Here is a 22,720-nt window from a genome sequence, read left to right as displayed (position 1 = left end):
TCGCTTTTTCTCACTTTCTCTTTTTCTCCCTCTTTTCCTCTCTTCCCTTTCCATTTTCTTTCTCTCTCTGTTGATCTGTCTCATCCACATTAAAAATTACGCGTGTGTATGTTTCAATAGATATAAATTTGCTTAATTTTAGTAATATTACATGTATTGAGAACAGTCATCTTTAACGGACAACATTGCAGTGAAAGTGAATAAACATTTTTTTGCGTAATGTATCTATTTTGAGATCTCGGAATTGATTACGCAACGATTTAATTTACGCTAATCATAATCCAAAGTTTTTATAGATATTATATAAGAAAAGTTTCCTTAAATTTTTGAATATAGGTTTAGTTCTTTTACTCGAAATATTTTACTCGAAAACTCGTTGATAAGAATTCCAGATAAGCTTGGAGCATTTTGCTTATGCAATGGCGTAAGTTACGTAGTCAGTTGATGTTTTCATGCACTTGACCGTTGGTGCCTGATAATAATTATCTATTTTATCATCTATTATAAATAGAAAATGTTATTACTAAAGTATTATTATTTCCATTATTTTAACGTATACTGATCCTAATAAATATGCAGTGCATGATAAAAAAATACTCCTAGTATAGGTAACATTTTATTATATTATTTAAAAGCGTGTTGTTTGTTCATATATCATGTGTAAATTAAATAAGGTATTACATTCTGTATTATTACAGAATCATGAACAAAATTTTCAAAATTTCTTAAACTTTGTGCAAGTATTCTAAACTTGTCGCTTTAATTATAGATAGCATGGGAGTGTCATAATGTGTCATCTTATGTCTTTCGTGCGAATGACGGACATGCAACAATTAAAGATTAAATAATAAACCTAACGAATTAAACTGGCTACTGCATAGATGATGTTTGAGAATAAAAACGCAATAGCTGTCACAGGTTCTCATATTATGCTTCTTTTCAGAGTTTTCGTCAAATTTAAAACTAGTTTTTATTATTTGTTTATAAACATCTTTAAAAATAATGAGAGTTATTCTTGGACTGGAAATTGATTCTAGAGTAAGATTTTATTATTTCGGTAAAACTACAAAAAACTAAAAATAAGAATTGAAACATTTATAAAATATTTAGTGAATTCTAGATGATGATGCTTTTCAAATTCCAGATTGGTGATCCAATATGAAATTATCATCATGCTTTATTGTAACAAGAATTTTATAAAATCAAATTTTTAGCAGAAATACTTTTATGTTATTTAATTATATTATTTAGTAGTGATACGTTGTTCGTGATCGTGACGAACATTATGGCCACAATAGCTATGACCGCTGATAGTCAGATTATTGATTAGATGATCGGCGTGACGGAAAACATTATAGCGAATATATGAATTTAAAAACATTTTAGCAGCGTGTTTCAGCCATAATGAGAAAGAAGCAACTCGACGTGGTATGGTCGCTCCGATAATGTGCCCCACTTGCTTCGTGCTGCCGGCGAGTGCTAGCCGGGAGTTCATCGCATCATTATATGACTCGCCGTGTAGTGCCGATAAAACTTCCTACCAGGCCGCGCGTGAAAACACAGCCGAGTCACGATAAACGAACGTATTTTAATTCGATGAAATTACTGGTCGAGCCGTTAGTTTTTTTCACATCGCGTGTACAGCGTTCTCTTTCTGTAACACTCGAGGCAAAAGCGGCACAGCGAATATTAATCGATACCAGTCGGTACTAGGCGCCGCAATCCAACAGTTCAAGATCACGATCGAGTTGAGTGTGAATGCGTGAACACGTTGATAAATCAACGTGGTATTTTCGAAATTGTTGGGGAAGAGTAAAACGCAATCATGAGATACGTTGCTGCACTCGATGTTGGTACCACTACGGTGCGTTTTCACATCCTGAATGAAAAGGCGGTCACGGTAGCTTCTTCGATAGAGAAGGTTTGTTTCGATTTTTATAAAAACCCTATAAATTCCTATAAATTCCCTACAAAAACTTGGTTGACAAATTATAAACGTAAATTGAAAATTTTATATTTGAACGCGTTAAAATTTAAATATTTTACATGATTCAATTAAAATTGAATTTGATAGTGACGTAAGAAAATTTTAAATCCTACCGGAGATTAGAAAGATAAGGAGAAAGATCTAAAAAATACATCACTAAATAAAAAATTTGATATCACGTTTGTTGTATTGTTATTCACGTTTTCTCTGTGAAGTAATAAACTTTATTAAAAAATATAATGTTTTATATATCGACGGAAACAAGTAAAAAATTATATTTTATTGTTTTAGTGACGCAACGAAATAAGATTAATAAATTGGAATTAATAAGAAATTGATAAAATATTTAATATCTTTTTCAATAGATCGCGAAATAAAAAGAAATAAGCAAACGTAGCTTATTTTTATCTCCTTACCTTTAATCTCAGTTTTTATTGTGCTTATAAGTCATCAAGATTTGAATAACAAGTTTTACAAAAAATTACATACGCATTCGTTTTTCTATAACCACAGAATAATAACGATGCCTTTGCGATGAATTTGCAAAAAATTTATTCAATGACATCAAAGTAAATAATAACAGAATTCATTTCCTGTCAGAAGTAGAGAAAGAAAATTGTCTCTGTAATTTTAAGCGGTAAGGTCTTGCTATATTTATCTCTGAATAATCATGTTTTATGATAATTTAAAGATAATTTAATATTAATGCAAATATAAATACATAAAAACATGTGTATTATCGGAAACAAAGATATATATATTTTTTGGAGTAAACAGTTTTTCTCAAAAAACGTAGAAAATATTATCCAACAAAGCAAGTACAGAAAAAAACAAAAGGAAAGATAGAATACTTTCAAGGTCACGTGATTACTGCAGCATACTCTTTAGTTCCACGGATTAATAAAGACAGATATAACAGAGCTATAGTAGATCACGTCACGACTGTACTTGCTTATAAATGCTAAACATCGATTTCAGCATGAATGATACGAAGGTCATTGTTATTGAGAATAGAATATTTACTATTTCACACATAAGAATCTTCAGAATCTTTAATTTTCAGAATCTTCAAAATTTTTAATCATATCTATTCAAATAGTAATATAATACATTAGAAAATTAAATGTTTTTATTATTAAACATGAAAAAAAAGAAAAATAGCAGCAATGTGTATTTACGAAAAAATAAATTGCACATACATTATAATATTGTATATATTAATATGTACAACACATATTACTTCTGTATAATTAATAATTCAGTAGCATGTTATATACAGACATGAAAAAAAAACCGATATTTGTGCATTCAGAATAAAAAACTGTGTAAAAATTAATTCTTTTACCATACAAAACTGCATTTTTGCTAAAATACTAAAAGAAGAGATAAAATCTATTTTTCTTGATATTTATTTTTCTTGATATCTTTATTTTTCTTCATATTGTTAAAATTTGATATATTATTTAGATATTATTTAATATTTTTGTGTATAATAATTAAATGAACACAAAAGAGATGTATATTTGTTCAAATAACATGAATTTTGAATTTACTTTCTGCTTATTATTGACAATGATTTTGTTGATAGGTATATATTGTTTAATCATTGTACAACGTTTTGATTGTTTACACTTATTTTTACATAAAAATCTTTTGAACAAGTGCAAAAACTGAATTCTTTAACAATAATACAGCGTTAAATGTGGAAAAATATATATATCCAAGTAAAAAATTTTTTTTAATCCAAAGTAAGAACTGTTTTTTTATTGAGTTTTTTATTTAAAGTTTTCATTTCCTTTTAGTCATTTTTATCTTTAATTATATATATTTTGATTAGTAGAGAAAAAATTATGGCTGTTATAATTATTTGATATTTATATAAAAAGAAAAGTAGAATCAGTGCTCATTAAATTAAAATAACTTAATTAACTTTATTATGTATGAAATCAAACAACAAATTGATATAATATTTAGGGTTGGGTAGTATTTAGTTAAAAAGATAAAAGTTAAGTTTAAAAGTTAAATAATTTTAACTTAATTTAATTACATTTTGACTCTTAAGTTTTAATTTAACTTTCTTGAGTTTAACTATGCCATAAATAAATAAACACGTCACGGAATGCCACGCATCTGTTTAATAGTAACTTCATATTATTATGTATAAGGCTTGGTTCTCAAACTCGTGGAAATTTACTCGCATACAAAACGAGCCACATTACGTGTAGCGTGATTATCGTAAAATTATGCAGTTTATTCCAGACACTCAAGGAATAGATCTTATGTAAAACTAATTAATTTTTTATATTTAATAACAAGAACCAAAATTAAAACAGAAATGCAGGTATAATTGACCATATTATTCCAACTACTGTCGACTGACATATTTGTGAAAATTAAGGAAAAAGATTTTCCTTAAGTACTCATTTGTGCTTATATAAAGTATAACACGTTGAAATCATTTTCGGCTTTCGTTGAACGGTTGTTTAATGCAGAATTTATTTTCGAAAAACTTCAAAAAATGCACGATAAAAACTTTGAAACGACTTTATTATTTAAATTTAATAGGTTTATGTAAACAAAATATGCAGGGATGGGGAGTAATGAGTTACAGTATAAGTAACGTCGTTACTCGTTATTTTTTTATAATACTTTTTTATAATTTGATAATAACGTTACAGTTTTCCATAATGGCAAGACCAGGGTCACTTAAAATAGTCATTTTTGACAGTCAATTCGTTATCATTATGCATTACTCATTAAAAAATACTAACTTGTAACTTTATTTGTCATATAACGAATCAAAATAACGCGATACTTTTACATTATTTTTCTTTGTGACATAATGAGTTAATTAAGGAGTTAGTCTTTTTTAATGACTAATGCATAACAATAAATAATTTGTTAAAAATGATTGTTTTTCAACCTAGCATTGGCATATACCATGTATAATACCATTTTTATTATACAAGACTAATACATTCACAATGTAAAACTGTTAATATTTTTCCCCGGAAAATATGAATAAAAATAAAATGTTACTTTGCAACTTTAAAGTAATTACCAACAAGATAAAATAATGATTAAATAAAATATGTAAAAAGTAAAGAAAAAATATAAAACAAAATAAAAATAAAACTTTACTTTTTCTAATTTAGGTAAATCTTATCTATCCAGAGCCTGGATTTGTGGAGATAGATCCCGATCATCTATGGCAGATCATAGTAAAAGTAATGAAGGATACATTGGACCGTAAGTTATTAATAGCATCATCCTTCGCATCATCAGTCTGATAAACTCTTAATCATTTTTCAATAGTAATAAGCAAGGTCTATGCGCAGTTTTATGTGCATATATCTGTCTTGTGATATTTTCTCCTCCTAACTTAGAGTTGATATAATAAACGAAAAAAGGTACATAAAAATCTTGAAAGTATCAATTGTTTTTGAGGCACGCGAATCTCCTGGAACTCCATAATCTGTAATCTGGAATGGATGAACGCAGAAAAATTTGGTTTCACGCATTTTCAGTAGACGCATGAAGTTTCAATTTGAGCCACGAATTATTTGAGCGATCCTAATTTCTTACTAATTGTATATGTATAAACAAAAACAACTTATAAAGTAGAAAAGACAACATAGTGCTGATGTGCTTATTATTTTCCTTTACTTTATAAACTTAATTAAGAATTCGATAGTTAATTAAAAACAAAATTGTTGATAAATTTTTACGCAATAGCATCAATTGTGATCAACGTCGGCTTGAATTGAATCTTTAGTTACCTGTCGAAAGTGTGGCAAACCTCATTTCTGTATTTCGATCTGTTCTAGAGATGTGTCCACCTTAAACCGAGATGACGCCAATCGGATGCATCGAAAGTAAGAAATGACAAGTGTTTGTTATTCATATATGATTTCTTTATTTCAATATTTTTGGATTTTATTGAAATTACTCTTTTGATCAAACACCGAAAAAATTGTATTCTTAATTTGAAAAATTTTCTCTTATTTTTACAGTAATTTGGCTCTTCTAAAATAAACCAAAAGAGGATTTTCTTAATTTCAAAAGGATAGGCTAGTAAGAACATTTTTAATTTTTATAAGAATTTATAAGTAAGATAAGATTTTATAAAATTTACTCTAGAATTAATTTTTTATAAATATGAAAAAAATATGGTTTTAAAATATTGAACTTTATTAGAACATGTACTATTTTCCTGTTTTGCTGATCATGAAGATTAAATATTAAAATAAATTAATAAAAATTATAATTACTGCAATGATCTTTAAAGCATAACTATGGTTTCTGATTAAATTAAACTCTTTGAACATTTTTTATTAACATCTTATTTATCATTTAAGTATTATGACAAAGGCTTTGTTGAGTGCCAAACGTTACATTGCACTACTTATATTAAGTTACAACTAATTGTTGCAAACACTAAACATGAATTTTCTTAATTTGAAAAGACGTTCTGAAAAAGAAAAATGTATTTTCATTTATTAAGAATATATTTTAAGAGAGTTTGTGAAGTATATTGTCCTCTTATTTCAAAAATATAATTTTTTCGGTGAACAAAAGCTTTTTTTTGTGCATATTAATCTGAAGTAATGAGTGACGGATTGCCTTTTTCTTTTCCATAAATCAAAATTTATGCGAGTATCTGTCTACGGGTAACTCATATTTCAACTATTTAATTATGTCATCTTTGGTTTGTTATCTTTGTTCAAATTGAAAAATTTAAAAATAGATATAAAAAAATTAGAAGTATCTATAGCTTTGAATTCTGTCGTCCGTGATCGATTGATCCTTTTTATATTTGGTTTGGTTTTATCTTATAACTTATATCTTTAATTTATAACGGTAATTAGATTCACTTTATTTATGATTACAGATAGTGGGATAGACCCAAAGAATATTGCCTGCATTGGAATTTCGTCACAACGAGCTAGTTTTGTTACTTGGAATTTAAAAACTGGAAAATACTATCACAGGTAAAGATGCCAAACGCGACAAAGGATGTCGAAATTTTGATTTAAATAAAATATAATGATTACGATTACGCTATAGTTTATAGTCAAAAACTATTTTGAATCAGATGAGATGATTCTTATAGATTTTTTGATGCTGAAAGCTGCCACATGAGAACAGTACGTGGATTCTACGTTTTATCCACGTGTTTTACGTGGATAGAACGCAGAATCCACGTACTGTTCTTATGGGGGCTATGCCAAAAATCAAATTTTTATGAGAAATGTATGGTATGGTATAAAATAATTAAAAATAATTGTTTTGAAAATTACCGTTATTTTTCCAGATTTATAACATGGAAGGATCAACGAGCAGCCACTTTAGTTGACGAATGGAATCATTCAATAACGATGAAAAGTATAAGATTTGGCGCGAGTTTCTTGTACACATTTACAAGAAAGAAACGATTTCTAGCTGGCAGCGTGCTGAAATTTATGAACATGCAGGTTGAAATGCATTATTGATCGATTTTCTCGTCCTATGACTTCATTATGTTAGATCGCCCAATTTAATTAAACTTAAATTATTATTATAATTTGTAACAAAACTCTTAGATTTATAATAATTATTAATAATCTAGAATCTTAATTTATTTTGCTTAATTTACTACGCAGGTTACTTTAAAATTAGTGTGGGTTCTCCAGAATATACCGGGTCTTCGAGAAGCTGCACATAATGAAGAGGTGGCATTTGGAGGTGTGGACTGTTGGCTTTTATATAAATTAACAGGTAAAATAGTATTAATATTACTTTTAGATTTAACATAGTACTCCAGATTTTTATTATAACACAATATTAAATAATATTTTTCTCATAAAGTTTTATAAACGTTATATTTAACAGTTACATTTTTTACACTAAAAAATAATAGTAATAATAATAGAGGAAAGACGGGAGTCATGAAATACATGTGGGATAGTGAAAAATACATATAATACTATAATATCTCGTATAATTTGCGTTAAATTCTAAGAACAACCGTTAACATTACTTTGTTATAGCTGTTAAGACGATGTAGGATGGTTACTGATGATTACTGAAATTATTAAAAAAAATTTTTTTTTCAAATAAAATATGTATTATAGAATGTTGATAAAATCTTGTTTTATGGTATTTATTAGTGTAAAATCTATGAAAGACAATTAACTTATGATTTTTTTATAAATTAAAAGTGCCCTTATAACATTACTTATTAATTCACGATTTCCCTACTATCTCACAAATGCATCATTTTTTCTTCTTTAGTAAATTGTACATAACGTTCGTTGTATTTACTCGATGAACCTTTGCTTATAGAACGACTGGTAAAACTCTGTGGTTAAAAAACTGGTGTTACCTGAAGAATTGTGTCGCATTAATATTTATTAGAACTCGCTGACTTGCGTAAAAGAGATTCGGTTCGCTTTGCTTGCACTTTGGCGCGACCGCGCCTCTTGATTTTAAAAAACAAAATACTCCAGCACTCTCTTCCTTCCTCTAATAATAATTTTTATTCACTACATTATAACGTAAGATTAGAAAATAACACGTTACTTGTAATGCTTGTTTTATAACTGTAATTTAGTTACATTTTTGGTAATGGTGACAACAATTTAACAATTACTTTTAGTAATACTTTCTACATTTGAACCTATTTGTGACCTAATTTGCGTGTGTATGTTCGCCATCTTCAGTTTTTGATTAATATTCACAGTTTCTTGTTATGTTTAAAAACATTTATTGGTTCAAGATTTAAAATTATATTTTAAATCTTGAACCGATTATAACTATCTATACATTATTTACATTTTAAAGCAATTCTTAAAATTTAAAATTATGTTACAATTTTTAATCAAAGATTAAAAATGCAAAAAAGTAAAAATTAATTTAAACTATATTTATAAAAGATTCTACATATTATATAAATATTTTATGCAACATTTACGGTAACTCAGCAAACATCAAATTAGTTATATAAATGTTAATTGTAATTTTTTACTCAACAACGTAATTGTTATATAACAAGTTTGTTATATTGTTGAGTAAAAAATTATAATTAACATTTATATAACTGTAACGTTGTGTTTGTTGAAAAATAAAAATAAAAAAAAATATATATATAATAATGTTTTATATATATTATATTTTATAAATAATTTTACTAATATTTGATTATAAAATTTATGATCAAAGATCACAAAAATATTTGTATAATATTTTGATAATTATTTATTAAATATACAAATAAGACTAAATTTTTTGTAACTTTTTTATAAATATTGTACTGCCTATTTATACACAAAACATTTTTACGTATATAAGTAAATCGCATATGCGTGATCTAAAATTATAATTACTTTTTAAACAACTTCTCTAAAATTTAAATGACAAAGAGAAAAAAAAACAATCTTTATAATAAAAACAAATTCAACTTCTTTATATCTTTCCGTTTTAACACAAAAATTCATAAAGTTAGGCTTAGTTTTGACACTTTTAATTAGTATAGTTAATAATTATTAATTTTCTTTAATTTCATATAATTTCAGAATTCAAAATATAATAAAAAAGTTATAAAGTAATTTTTTTTTAATAACTTAACAATAATGGTACCGAGTTACTTTAAATTAATACTTATTTAATAACTAATAACAATAACTATAGTTACTTTTTTGACTCGGAAACAAGTAATAACAACAAGTTAATTTTTAAAAGTAAAACTTTTCCAACCATGTAATATGATAATCATTTACTCAACCGATTAATAATCGGAAATCTATTGCAGGAAAGCATATAATGGATGTTTCAAGTGCCTCAGCTACTGGTATTTATGATCCATTTACGATGAAATGGGCCGATTGGGCGTTAGGTATTTTAAAACTGCCACGAAGTATTTTTCCTGAAGTAATTGATACAGCAGGCAATTTCGGAGTTATCCCCGAAAATCTGTTCGGAACTGAAATACCCATTTGTTGTTCAGTAAGTAATTCGATATAAGTCAATCTTTTTAACGTTTTTAAATAAAACTTTGTCAAATTTAAACAGCAATAATAAAACGATTAATTAATTGTTAAATTTTTTATATACAAAGCGACTTCGGAGTTAATGAGTTCCATTAATCCTATTAATATCTCGATTAAATTAGATGGCCGACCAAGCAGCATCTTTATTTGGCTCAGGATGTTTTAAGCCCGGTGATCTCAAGGTTACTATGGGGACAGGCACTTTTGTAAATGTTAACACAGGACAGGAACCACACGCATCCGTTGCTGGTAATTTTACAAATTTATATTGAGAACAATATATTCACTAAATTTACAAAATACAACAGGGTTAAAATTTAAAAAATTAAAAAAATTATTTGTAGGAATTTATCCAGTTGTCGGATGGCGAATCGGAAAAGAATTAATATATGTTGCAGAAGGATCTTCAAGTGATACCGGTATATTAATCGAATGGGCTAAATCAATAGGTATATTAATTTTTTTGTTATTATAAAGTTATTATATGATTATATTATTAAAATTAAGTTTTTAATTTATTTAAAAATCAGATTAAATTATTTCATAAGATATCAATACTATCTTCACATATAATGCAATCTAATATACATATATTGTATTACATACAATTTATATAAATTTTTATTTTGTTTATAGAATAATGTACATGTAAGTTTTTGAAGTAAAAATAATATTTGATTTCTTTATTTTATAGTTATTCTATATACATTAATATTATATGTTGATTTTTATTTATAATTATTGCAGGAATTATAGATAATATTTCGGAGACATCTGATATGGCAAACTCGGTCAATGACACCGATGGAGTTTATTTTGTTCCAGCATTTAGCGGGCTGCAAGTATGTTTTATTATAGTAAATTATATTTTTCGATGTATGTATATCAATCAATATATTTACAAATATTATAACATTTCTTTTTTACATAAGAAAATTTATATTTATTAATCAAATTAAAAAAATTATTTTTTAAATTGTTTTTATCAATAAAAATAAAAAACCTGTATATTAATAAACTATATTAAAAAATAAATTACACTTTTTAATAAATATGTATAAAGCATGAAAAATATTATAATTTATACTTAAACTAACATTTATGAAACATTTTTTACATTTACTTTTATATAATATTCAAAAGAAAAAAGAATATTGAAGTATATAGATACACAATAAAAATGACAGTTTAACCGAGCAAAAATATCCAACTATACTATACTTTATTTATTTCAGGCACCTATAAACGATTATAAAGCTGCAACTGGTTTTTTCGGATTGAAACCTACCACAAGAAAAGAGCACATTATTCGATCTTTATTGGAGAGTCTTGTTTTCAGAATACAATTACTACACGAATGCTTACAAAAGGAAACTAATTTCACATATCAAAGAATAAAGTAAAAACTATTTCGTAATAATATGATATATACTTAAAAATTTATATTTTTATGATTTGTATAGTTAATAGTTATGATGATATTATAAAAAAAAAAATATTTTATATTATATATATTTTATAGTATAGAAAAACAATTTCTAAAATTTTAATAAATATTTATTTGAATAGTATTAAAATATTTACTTACAATGCATAAATGTTTACTCAATAAAAAAAAATAATACTTAAATTAGTAGGTCTTGTACTAAATAAATATATATTTTTATTTAGTAAATATTTCATTAGTACTATTCAAATAAATATTTTTTTAAATTTAATAACTTTTCCTTCAGTGTATGTACATACACATACGTAACAATTTATTTTAATATGTCATTGTTCTTTAGGGTTGACGGTGGAGTTTCCAAAAATGATTTTGTTATGCAATCACTAGCTGATATAACGGGGTTGGAAGTGGAACGTCCGGCATTTGTCGAAATGTCTATTTTAGGAGTAGCTTTCCTGGCTGGTTTACAATGTGGTACAAAATCTTGCTCATTATTATTATATTTTATTTGTATTTATATAATTTATAGTCTAAATTTTATTTTAGATAATTTTATTAAAAATTTGTAATTATTTTTTCTTATATGATATGCCCCAGAATTTGTTCATAAAAAATGTGTGGTCCTTTTTGCTTTATGTTTCCTTTAGTTTGATATTAAGATATATAAATAACTAAAGAAGTTGTTAATATTAATTACTGTGAAGATTATTTATTACTTTCTATTCCATTACAATCGAACATTAAGAGTTACAAAACCAAACACATAAATTCACTTATAATAATATTAATCTTCAATGCCTCTTGTAATTTCAGGAATATGGAAGAACAGAGAAGAACTGTTCGAACTTCGTCAAACGGACAGGATATTTGAATCGAACAAAGAATCGCGATTATCTTATCAATATGCGCTTAAACAATGGAAACGCGCAGTAGAGCGCTTTAAAAATTGGTACTGACAACGATTGTAAACAATTGTAAAATAAACATTATTTTTTTATATTAATTATATGTATATTAACAAATATATTTTTATTTTATATCTGTACATACATATACATTTGTATCTGCTCATCAACTTTGCAATATTAAACGGTCCTACGTTATATGTATTTAGTATTGAAGATTAAAACAATTACATAAAAAACGCCAACAAGCAGTTATTCTAACTGTAACATGTGAACATTTCATTAATAATATTATTTTCATCATATCATTCGTATCGTATAATTGCGTAACATTTCAATGTCAATTGAAATAGAAGTCTTAATGATCCGGTTTTAGATTATATCACCTACGACGAAACATTTTGTAGTTATCTGCGTAATAAAAGCCTATTATAATTCTTACAATGTTCAAAGTAAAATTGCGTAAATAATTTTTCTCTGTAAAGTAATACTTTTACTCTCTATAAAGTAAGATACCTTTATAAAATGTCTCAGTGTGATATTTAAACTGATTAAACAGAAATATGTTATACAATGATTGAAATATGTTACACAATATTTTTTATACAAACAACAATTATATTTTATAAATAATAAAAGAAAGATTACAATCAATTTGCTTTCACGTGGTCAATTTGTATTGTTTTTTATTGCTTATCATGTTATTCAATTTATATTCGTGTAATACGTGCAATTAATGGAAGTTCTATGTATAGATATATCAAGTAGTATTACTGAAGTCCTACATTTGTACTTCATTTAATTACAATCAAGGTTAAAGTTGTACAACCATAGATTTTATCATAAATAATGTTGCAATTTAATGTCAAGACAGAGATGATCCTAGATTACAATTATTTACAACTGCTAGTTAAACGTGTTTCTTGATAGCAAGGTCACGCAAGATGAATATGATTAACTAAACCAAGTAATCGAAAATATTGTACAACGTACCATTGTATTCTATTAACATAAAACGGAGATAATAAGTAAAATTGCACGATGTAAAATACCGGTGATATATCGCGCCAGCACGCGAGATCGTTTATCAGCTATTAGTTGCTCGCCAGGTGTAGGGTTCATTAAAGATAATACGCAGGAGATAATACCAGTATCCAAGTCAAATTTAGTTCTTATAAACGTTGGGTACATGAAACATGTTTTCTTCTCGCATTTTGTGACAATTTGATTATGCACGCAATTAAAATAGTTAACTTTTAATTATCTGAGGCTCCTTTGTTTATATGATTTATTGTTTTAACAATAAATTATATATAATATTTGAAGAACGCAATGTAAGTTTATTTACAAAGTGTTAATTACAGCATTTAACATAAGTATGTATTCATTACTAATTCTATGGATTAGTTTATAGATTGATAGTAAATGATATTTAAAGAGATGATGACTGTAAAGAGTTTGAAGCAAGTTGTTATGCCTGTTATATGGCTGAACTGTATATTTTGCATGGGAGTATTTGAAATACCTATAAATCGTCCACGATATTTTCTAAGTGCTTTTTATGTCGTTTTGATATTGACTGGATATTTTGTTATACTTTACAAAGGAATTTTTATGGGCGAAATAATAATTCAGGATAACGAAACACATATAACACTATTTAATATTTTCTTGGGAATCAACGTCATAGTCGCCATCATGGCTATAATTCTGTTCTGGAAGAAATCAGAGGTATGTACCGTTTCACGTAAATCAGATGTAGTAAAGTTATGAAAAGACTATATTAATAAATTGAAAAAACATTAATGTTTAACTAACTTTAAAATACGTAAAATAATTTTTTTCTTTTTTTATACTTTTTTTATAAATGTATATGTATATACAGAAAAATGTTTCTTTAGATTTAACTTATGTTTTCTTAAATCCAAAGAATTTATACATTAGAATTAAACTAATCAAACTAATGTTTGAATTAAAAAATACACTTGTTTGAATTTTTAAATAATAAAAGAGAAGAGGGTAATATGGTACCCATTTTCATTTTATTAAATAACTTTGTTTACAATTAATATTTTTTATTGAAATTTGAACGATTACGTTAGTTAGAGTGTTGTTTGACAGATTCTAGATTCAAATGAAATATTTATTATTTAGGACGTAATTTATAAAAATTTAATGCACTGCATAATCGGTGGAAGAAAAAAAGTGGTTGTAATGTGGTTATCAATAAAAATAATTTTAAAAAATTGGTTTAGTTTAAAAGAAACACAGTACCTTGTTACAAAATTATATATTTTTAATTTTCCATTGTTTAGAATTTTTCTGATTTAGAATTTTCCTGCGTTTAGAAGCTATAGAAGTACCATTAGAAATTTCATTAAAAATAACATTTTATCCCTGTTCAACAACAAGCATAAAATGATGTCTCTAATGTTTCTAAATACTGCTTTTTAGAATGATAATCGATTTATCGAAGAAATATTTCGATATAAAAATTTCGCTTAAAAAATCATATTAACAAAATTTCATGTTATTGATTTAATTTTATGTAACTCAAAATGTATACGGCCGAATAAAAAATTAAATAACAAAAAAACACTCGAGTGTATGTACCTTCGTGTGATAATATACTCAAGTTTAAGAATAATAATAAGGAAGTGTATGTAATTAAAGGTTAAAAATGTACCTTGAAAAAATGTAGCAGTGCTCAAAAATAAAAATGCCTTATACCAATTGTCAATCATTATGTATTGGCATATTAACATGACTAAAAAACGACGGGCTACTAAACGAATAACTCCATAAGCAATTGTTAGAATACGTCACCTAATAACGGAAATAATAGGGCCATATTGTCGACAGTAGCCATAATACCTTCTTCTCCTCTATATATCTTTAAGATAAATATATATCTAAAATAATTAAGTTTTATTATACTTAAACAATTTTAATAATAAAATATATTATTTCACCACTTATAATTTATATTATATTAAAAAAATATTTTTAACTCCTGAATAAAATTCTATCAGAGAATTATAAGTAGTAGTATACATTGTTGTTGGAAGGAGCGTAAAAAGTAGCGAAACTCAGCATTGAAACTTGCGACGTACGGCAATGTATCTGTTGTGCGCTGAAACCATGTCTGTGGTCGATATTCGTTATAGTCGATTCTTATTTCAATGCCATCCCAAGTAATATTTAAAAATGCTAATACGCCTTTCTGACTAATTGGTGATATCTTAAGATAGTAATTATTGTTAACACGATTTTAAATATAAGAATTGATTATGCACTATGAATATCAACCTACGAATTATTAATGATTCTATCAGCCACCTTATGATAATGGAAGGCATGAGCGAGGACTTCACGGGAAAGATTTAAATGTAATTAAAGAAATTGTTATTTTGTCAAAAAATATTGTTTTATAGTCATGTTTCTTTTGTCTAAATTTCATAAAGTGAAAAATTACTCGAAAAATTGTTCAACTTTCATTCTTTCAGAATGATGTTATGAAAAAGTTCTGCCAGACAATATAATTATGCGATAAAACTAAAACATTTATGTTCAACAAAACAATGTTTTATTTAAAATTATATTGTTTCTATGAAAGAAATGTAAGTCAAACAAATAGAAATGTTGAATGCAAAGAAACGTTTTTCTTTATGTACATGCACGGAATTAAATAGATACTTTTGCGTGAGTGAACATTATATTTCTTTTGGCATGACGTTTTGTGCCTCTAAATAACTATTACTGAATAAATTTACTGATCTATTAATAAATTTCCATGTTTGAAGAGTTTGAACATCATAATTAAGAGAGCTGGTATAGCGGATAATACTTTGGAGATGTTGGGCATAAAAAAAGACTATGCAAAAACCTTTCGCAATATTTTGTATTTTACGACTATCTGGACAATGAGCAATACATTAATAGTCGTTACCAATATAATATGGGACTATCGTGAGATTGGATATTGGTATTCTATTTACCACACCACATGCATGTGTTTCCCGATTCTAATAAATTCTGTAGTAGACCTCACATTCGTCTCGTTGATCAGGCAAGTAATGTTTCTCAAAGAAGTGATACTCAGTTTCTTGAGAAGCTTGAACAAAAGATTAAAATTACTAAAATTTTATAGAATTCTAAAATATTAATTGATCATAATAATGTCTCTTAATACATTGTTAGTAACTGATAAGTAAACATATAACGCTCCTATATTTATGTATTCGAATACTGATTAAGATTGCAATGTGGCAGATGTGTTCATATAAAATTTCAGAACACAAATGCTGTAATCAACAATTTAATGCTCTGGGTAGATGAATCAAATGTTAAGATTCATAATCAGCACGATAATATGCCTATTGCATTTATTATGAGAGGTTACAAAAATCATAAAGATAAAATAATGCATATCATGCAAACAGTGAGGTAAGATCGATAATAATTTCCGCTTTTATTCTAAAGTTTCTATTAGAGTAATGTAACAATTAAACTTTAAAAATATCTTGTAATAATAATTAATATACATTTAATACTTTTACTATTTAAACGATTTCTACGTTTTATCTTAAGTATTTTATTATAATGTTTATTAAGTTAATGTAATTTAAATATAATTACTTTTGTTAAAAATTAAACCTATTTTACATATCCAAAATCAGAAAGTAAAGTGAATTTATTCCTCACGTACTATAAACGTTAGCAAAATATATACAACATTATTTCTCAATATAGTTTCACAACGTCGCAAAAAATTTGTGTAGTGATCTACAAGCTTTTTAATTTTATAAAATATATTTTTGATTGTTTAATTTACATGTGTACCTCTTTCTTAACTTCCTTATCATTCGTGTATCACAACGATTACAATTTAGTAATTTAAACAAATAGAAATCGGAAAGAGCAAAGTTTAGAATTATAAACTTGTCTCATGTCGAAAGTGCTCCATGACGATCCATACGCTTGTTTATATTTGACAGTGACAATTATAATTTTCATTCTCTCTTTTGAATTTCTCTCACATTTAGCCTATAAGTCTATTCTACATAAAATGTATAATATAGTATAAGACCGATGGACCAATGAAAATTTTAATCAATATAGCAATTTTATGTTGGATGTTCATTGATCCAGCGGTCCATTATATTCTGATATACATTACCTATAGTATAGACTACAGTCCTGACCGTTTCTTCCCATTTCCATTTAAACCATTAAAGTAAGCTGTGTGTAATCAGTGATGAAAGAAGTTAAGAAAGCAATGCATACGTGACTTCGAAAACAACTAAAAATCTCCTTCGCAGACAAAACCAGAAAATTTGTTAATCATGACACAAAATTTGTCTTAAAATTTACTATATTGAGAAATGATATTGTATATATTATGTGTACAAATAAATAATCCACCAATTTTTATATTTTATTTTTTTTAATATAAAATTTCACACACACTTGCACACATAAACGTTTTCACATAAATATGCTGCATTCTGTAGCTAAATAATTAAGTATTTAAAAGATGTTAGTATCAGTTAAATAATCATTAATTAATATTTTTTTTGTTTAGACATTTACATTTGGAAATTACGAGAATTGCACAACAAATTAATAGTATTTATTGTCTGCAACTTCTACTCGAAATGGCAGTCCATTTTACGGCAGTAACATCGACTGTTTATTGTTTATATGGTGCGATGTTTGGTCGCACAAAGATTAGTGGCGAAAAAGATATTGTGTTGCTAATATGGGCATCTATTTATTCAATTAAAGTTATATTGGTAAATTGGCTTTGCACGAGTGTATCAACCGAGGTATAAAAAATTACGTTTTTTATGATAATAATAAATTACGTTATTATATGATATTTAGAATTAAGTTATTTATAGTTAAATATCAAGCTTATATTAGAAATATTAAATAATTTATTATGTATAAATTGTTTAAAGTTTTTTGAATACTTATATACATGACAATAATTTTAATTCTCCATACATATATGAATACATGATGTGTATTGCACATATACTGCGCAATATTCATGCCAGAACTTTATGTTAGATCCTCATATGGGGAGGGTGGGATAAGACAGGGTAGTTAAGATCTGATGATAAATAAAAACTAGAAGTTGAGAATTATTGAATTATAAATACTTTTGTACAATATTAATTGGGTATTTATCTTTCAATATAACTATCGTTAAAAAAAATCTTTAGAGAAGTCTAAATCTTATTAAAAAAAAAAATAATAAAAAAGAGTCATTTGATTCCCATCTTGCCCTACGATAAGAGACAATATCCCCGTGGGCAAGATAGGATAGACTTTAAAAACAAATACAAAGTAGAAAGTATCTTCTATTAGGTGGTATAACAGTTTTTATAATATTATTCTGTATTTTGTAATAATAAATGTTTTCTGTAACCTAATCTAAAATGTCACATTGGGTATGTTCCAAATTTGCGTATCAAATGTAAAGAGCATTTACTTTTGTTTAACTTTTAACAATTTGTTGCCCCTTGTCCGTTCTCATCTAATCGAAATGATATCAATAATTTTCCAAACACTGTTTACAAAAGTAGCCAATAACATTTTTATCTTGCAGTTTATTAAATTTTGTCTTAGGGACACATGCATTTATAAAGGAACTATTATAATTTAATACACAAGTAAAAAAAAATGTCACAAGTAAAGAAATGAAATAAAGTCATAAGAAAATCATAAAAAATAAAAATTATAGTTTAAATCAATAATGCAGCTGCCTACTTCGCTGTCTCGTGGGTAACTTTCAATAACCGAGGGACAGCATCTAAAGCGGTGATCACACTGATTAATGTGCTAGCGATTGAAAATTGAAGATTGAAGATTGAGTTTTGGCCAATCAAAATAAAAGGAGTTAAAATTTCCTTGTTCCAATTGGTCAAATTTCAATCGCTAATCGTCAATCACAATCGGCAATCGCTAGTGTGATTACCGCTTAACGCGTATGCTTGACTGACCTAGTTTACACCAAACACTTGACACGCATACTAACAAGTAACTTTCTATTAAATTGTCTTAATTTCGACAATACGTGTAACTGTATACGTGATATCTATATTTAATTAATTATCTTGATTCATATTGTACCAGCTTAATATACTATTCATTAAATTTATTACCGAAATTAAGATAATTGAATAGAAAGTTACTAAATATTACGCGTATCAAGTATTCGGTGTGAACAAAGCCATTGTGATTCCTACATTTGAATCGGGCGATACAGAGAATACCTCGTCTTACGTCCCTATTCTTTTTTGTCACACCTTGTCCCTACATTAATATTTATTTTAGGCATATAAAACTGGCGAAATTATACAATCTCTTGAAGAATTTACTGTTGATGACGATTTGAGAGAAGAAGTAAGACTTTTTATGAATGATTAATAATTATATTAAAGAAATTAGATCTTTCTTCATAACTTAAGACAATAATATTTACAGCAATTAATTTATTACAGCTGTATATTTCAAGTTTGTCTGTAAATTCAATGTATTATTTACGTATTAATATAAATATAAATATATTTGCAGATTCATCAATTTACACAGCAAATTGTGCTTAATTCATTAAAAATTACTGCTTTTGATTTCTTTACAATTGATAATTCTCTTACTGGCGCGGTATGTTATTTACATGTATTTAACTTAATCATTTAAATGAAATTATGAAGGATTTTCTACACATACTATAAGCAAGTCAAAAGGTTACATAAAAAGTTATATTTTTAAGAAAAGATCTCATCTTTAAATTGTTCATTAAATAAATGGATAAACTTCAAATATAATAAATTTTTTAAGAAAGAAAGTTTTAATAAAAAAGTTCGCTGTATCAGTAACAGATAAAATTTTATATATGTTACATTTATGCTTATAATACTAATAATATTAAAAGTGAAAAAGATAATAATATTTAAAGTATAACGCAATAACTTTTTCATTTTTCTTTATAAATTTTACAAATAAGTTTTAGTAAAAACATTTTTTATATTTTTCTTTGTATAAATAACGTAATTTTTATGTTTAGGGAAACATATAATAATTATAAGAACAAAGTTTTAAGCTTCGATAAATATTTTGCGAATTCCTTAAATATCAATTAAAAACTTATTTGATGCCTGGCGTAATAAAGTTATTCACATGACCACAGTATAAAGAATACAAAAGGGTCAATTCTTTGTTTTCAGTTTAATCGCGCAGATTTGCTTGCACATTTCAAGCGGCCATATTTATGGAAAGCGTACAATCCTATTCAAAGTAAAGAATCCAAATATCACTGGTATCAGAGAAAGAAAAACATAACTAAACTAAGTGAAATAAAATCAAGTAACACGTCAAGTTAAAGCGTTACGCCGCTTTAACATTTTACAACTTTGTGCTTTATTCAAAAACTATTCGAGAAAAGAATATAAAAATATAAAATGTTTGGAAATGGTAGTTTTGGCTTTCCAAAGATGTGGCTGACTGAAACGTCGTTGGTTGAAAAAGATCAAAGGTACCGTATGTCACTATTGTATATCTTTAAATTGTGATGTAATGCTTCTAATAGAGAATGATTTAACGCCATAACTTAAATTTTTTTTTAATGGACTTGTTTGGTTTTTGTAGAAAGTCCTTCAATTATTTATCCTCAGTAATAATGTTTTTAACATAACTGTATGTAAAAAAATTAAAGTTACATTATTTAATATAATTGTGAGAGAATGAGAAAAATAAGAAATTATATGCATTTATTTTTTCAGTTCTTTGCCACGGTTACGACATATGTTGTTATTCTAATACAAATGAACCCTGCACCTACATAACGTGTAACAAGTGAAATTAAACATTAATTAAATTAAGCATATTATAGATAAACAATTCTTCTACTAATACTGTTTTTCTAAGAAACAGGAGTTTACAAAAGAGTTTAATATAAGTTTATTTAAATTATCTCGATAAATGTCATGTAATTCATAAAATATTAAAATTTTCGAAATATATTAACATATATACATTAAATCAATTTTAAAAGTGTTTAATGTTATGCGAAATTAATCAGTAAAATTTTGTTACTTTTTTTTAATACTCTTGTTTTCTTTGAATTTTGTGTTTGCTGGTTTACTCCTACACCTCCTTCTATCCTTTATTATTCATACGCATATGTAAAAGCAAAAAGAGTAATTGTAAGAAACGTTAAAATTATACATCCATCTCAACATACAATTTTGCTCACCAAATAAAATTATAGGGGAGAGTAAATCGGATCGTGTTTCAAACTGAATGATTGAATTTTATTGATTTCAACTCTAATTGTATAAACTGTTACTAATTTTTTTCTAAAAATAATTTTTATTTTTGACTGTTTAATTGCTCGCTTTTACTCAATAATAAAAAAAATACTAAAAATATTAAAATTTTATTAAAATCTTTTAAAATTTTATCTAAAAGACGATAACAATAGAATTGTCCGATTTGAAACTAGAAAAAGCGTTTTTATATGAAATTTGGTTTCAAAGTCTGTAATGTACGTATCTTAATCTACACAAAATACTTTTTGAAATTGTTTTTTTTTTGTCAAGACAGCGACGGTGGAAGTCTGCGAGTAATACTGCTTTTTTTTTAATTGGTTTGCAGTATAACTTTAACAAATTTTATCCGATTCAATTAAAATTTTTATAGTAAGTGTAGAACTAAATTCTTTAGAGAAGTACACAGGATTTTTACGATCAGTTAACAACTTTTCTTGTTATAAATACTTTTTTATTGAATTTTTTGGTAAAAATAAAACTGTATTTTTAAATGTTCACCATTTCTACAAACATCAATACTTTAACATATCTCTGTGTACTTCTCTAGCAAATTTAATGCAGATTATAAAAATATTTTGCTTTTTTCCCTCATTGTCAGTGAAAGTTTACGGCACTTCTACTGCAAGCCGCGAAAGACCATTTAAAAAAAGCAATCTTAATCGCAGATCTCCACTGCCGCCATCTTGACAAAAAAATTTTTTTAATGTTTTGTGTAGGTTAAGATACATACATTATAGACTTTTAAACCAAATTTCCATATATTTATTATTTCGTTATAAAAAATTCCCAAAATTATTCTGTATTTTCAGGCGTTTTGGTAGATATAACTTCTTATACAGGTGAAAGATATGTCAGAATGGTTTTAAGCAAAAATAAAGAGAATTAAGTTATCTTGCCAACAACAGTATCTTCGGTATTATGATTAGATCTTATTTGCGCCTTATAGACAATAAAAACTGTAAATAGGTCTGATTTACCTTATCTTTTCTTATATAATTAAAAACGTGAAACTA

General features: G+C 26.3%; 2 protein-coding genes across 3 annotated transcripts; both read left to right on the top strand.

Annotated features, from left to right (window-relative positions):
- Nucleotides 1–1,470: 1,470 nt before the first annotated feature.
- Nucleotides 1,471–12,566, top strand: LOC105198417 (putative glycerol kinase 5). Of its 2 annotated transcripts, XM_011165119.3 has the most exons (13): nucleotides 1,471–1,921; nucleotides 5,143–5,236; nucleotides 5,815–5,862; nucleotides 6,879–6,978; nucleotides 7,302–7,461; nucleotides 7,630–7,744; nucleotides 9,777–9,970; nucleotides 10,137–10,263; nucleotides 10,359–10,463; nucleotides 10,762–10,856; nucleotides 11,250–11,413; nucleotides 11,802–11,935; nucleotides 12,275–12,429. In XM_011165119.3, exons 3-13 carry the CDS (start codon nucleotides 5,838–5,840, stop codon nucleotides 12,415–12,417), a joined length of 1,362 nt encoding a protein of 453 aa, XP_011163421.2. In that variant the 5' UTR covers nucleotides 1,471–1,921; nucleotides 5,143–5,236; nucleotides 5,815–5,837; the 3' UTR covers nucleotides 12,418–12,429. The 2 variants fall into 2 exon arrangements, with proteins under 2 accessions (XP_011163421.2, XP_011163420.2); XM_011165118.3 differs by lacking the exon at nucleotides 5,815–5,862 and having other exon boundaries at nucleotides 1,826–1,921; nucleotides 12,275–12,566.
- Nucleotides 12,567–13,005: 439 nt separating this feature from the next.
- Nucleotides 13,006–21,421, top strand: LOC105198456 (gustatory and pheromone receptor 32a). Its single transcript, XM_026135975.2, has 8 exons — nucleotides 13,006–13,700; nucleotides 13,774–14,097; nucleotides 16,170–16,435; nucleotides 16,639–16,812; nucleotides 17,951–18,194; nucleotides 19,711–19,779; nucleotides 19,951–20,040; nucleotides 21,159–21,421. The coding sequence occupies exons 2-8, from the start codon at nucleotides 13,792–13,794 to the stop codon at nucleotides 21,219–21,221; spliced, it is 1,212 nt and encodes a 403-aa protein (XP_025991760.1). The 5' UTR covers nucleotides 13,006–13,700; nucleotides 13,774–13,791; the 3' UTR covers nucleotides 21,222–21,421.
- The last annotated feature ends 1,299 nt before the right edge of the window (nucleotides 21,422–22,720 follow it).

This window comes from Solenopsis invicta, chromosome 8 (genome assembly GCF_016802725.1).
Source record: "Solenopsis invicta isolate M01_SB chromosome 8, UNIL_Sinv_3.0, whole genome shotgun sequence".
Classification (NCBI taxonomy): domain Eukaryota; kingdom Metazoa; phylum Arthropoda; class Insecta; order Hymenoptera; family Formicidae; genus Solenopsis; species Solenopsis invicta.
Note: the sequence above shows the minus strand (reverse complement) of the source record. Positions and strands in the feature narration are given on the sequence as shown.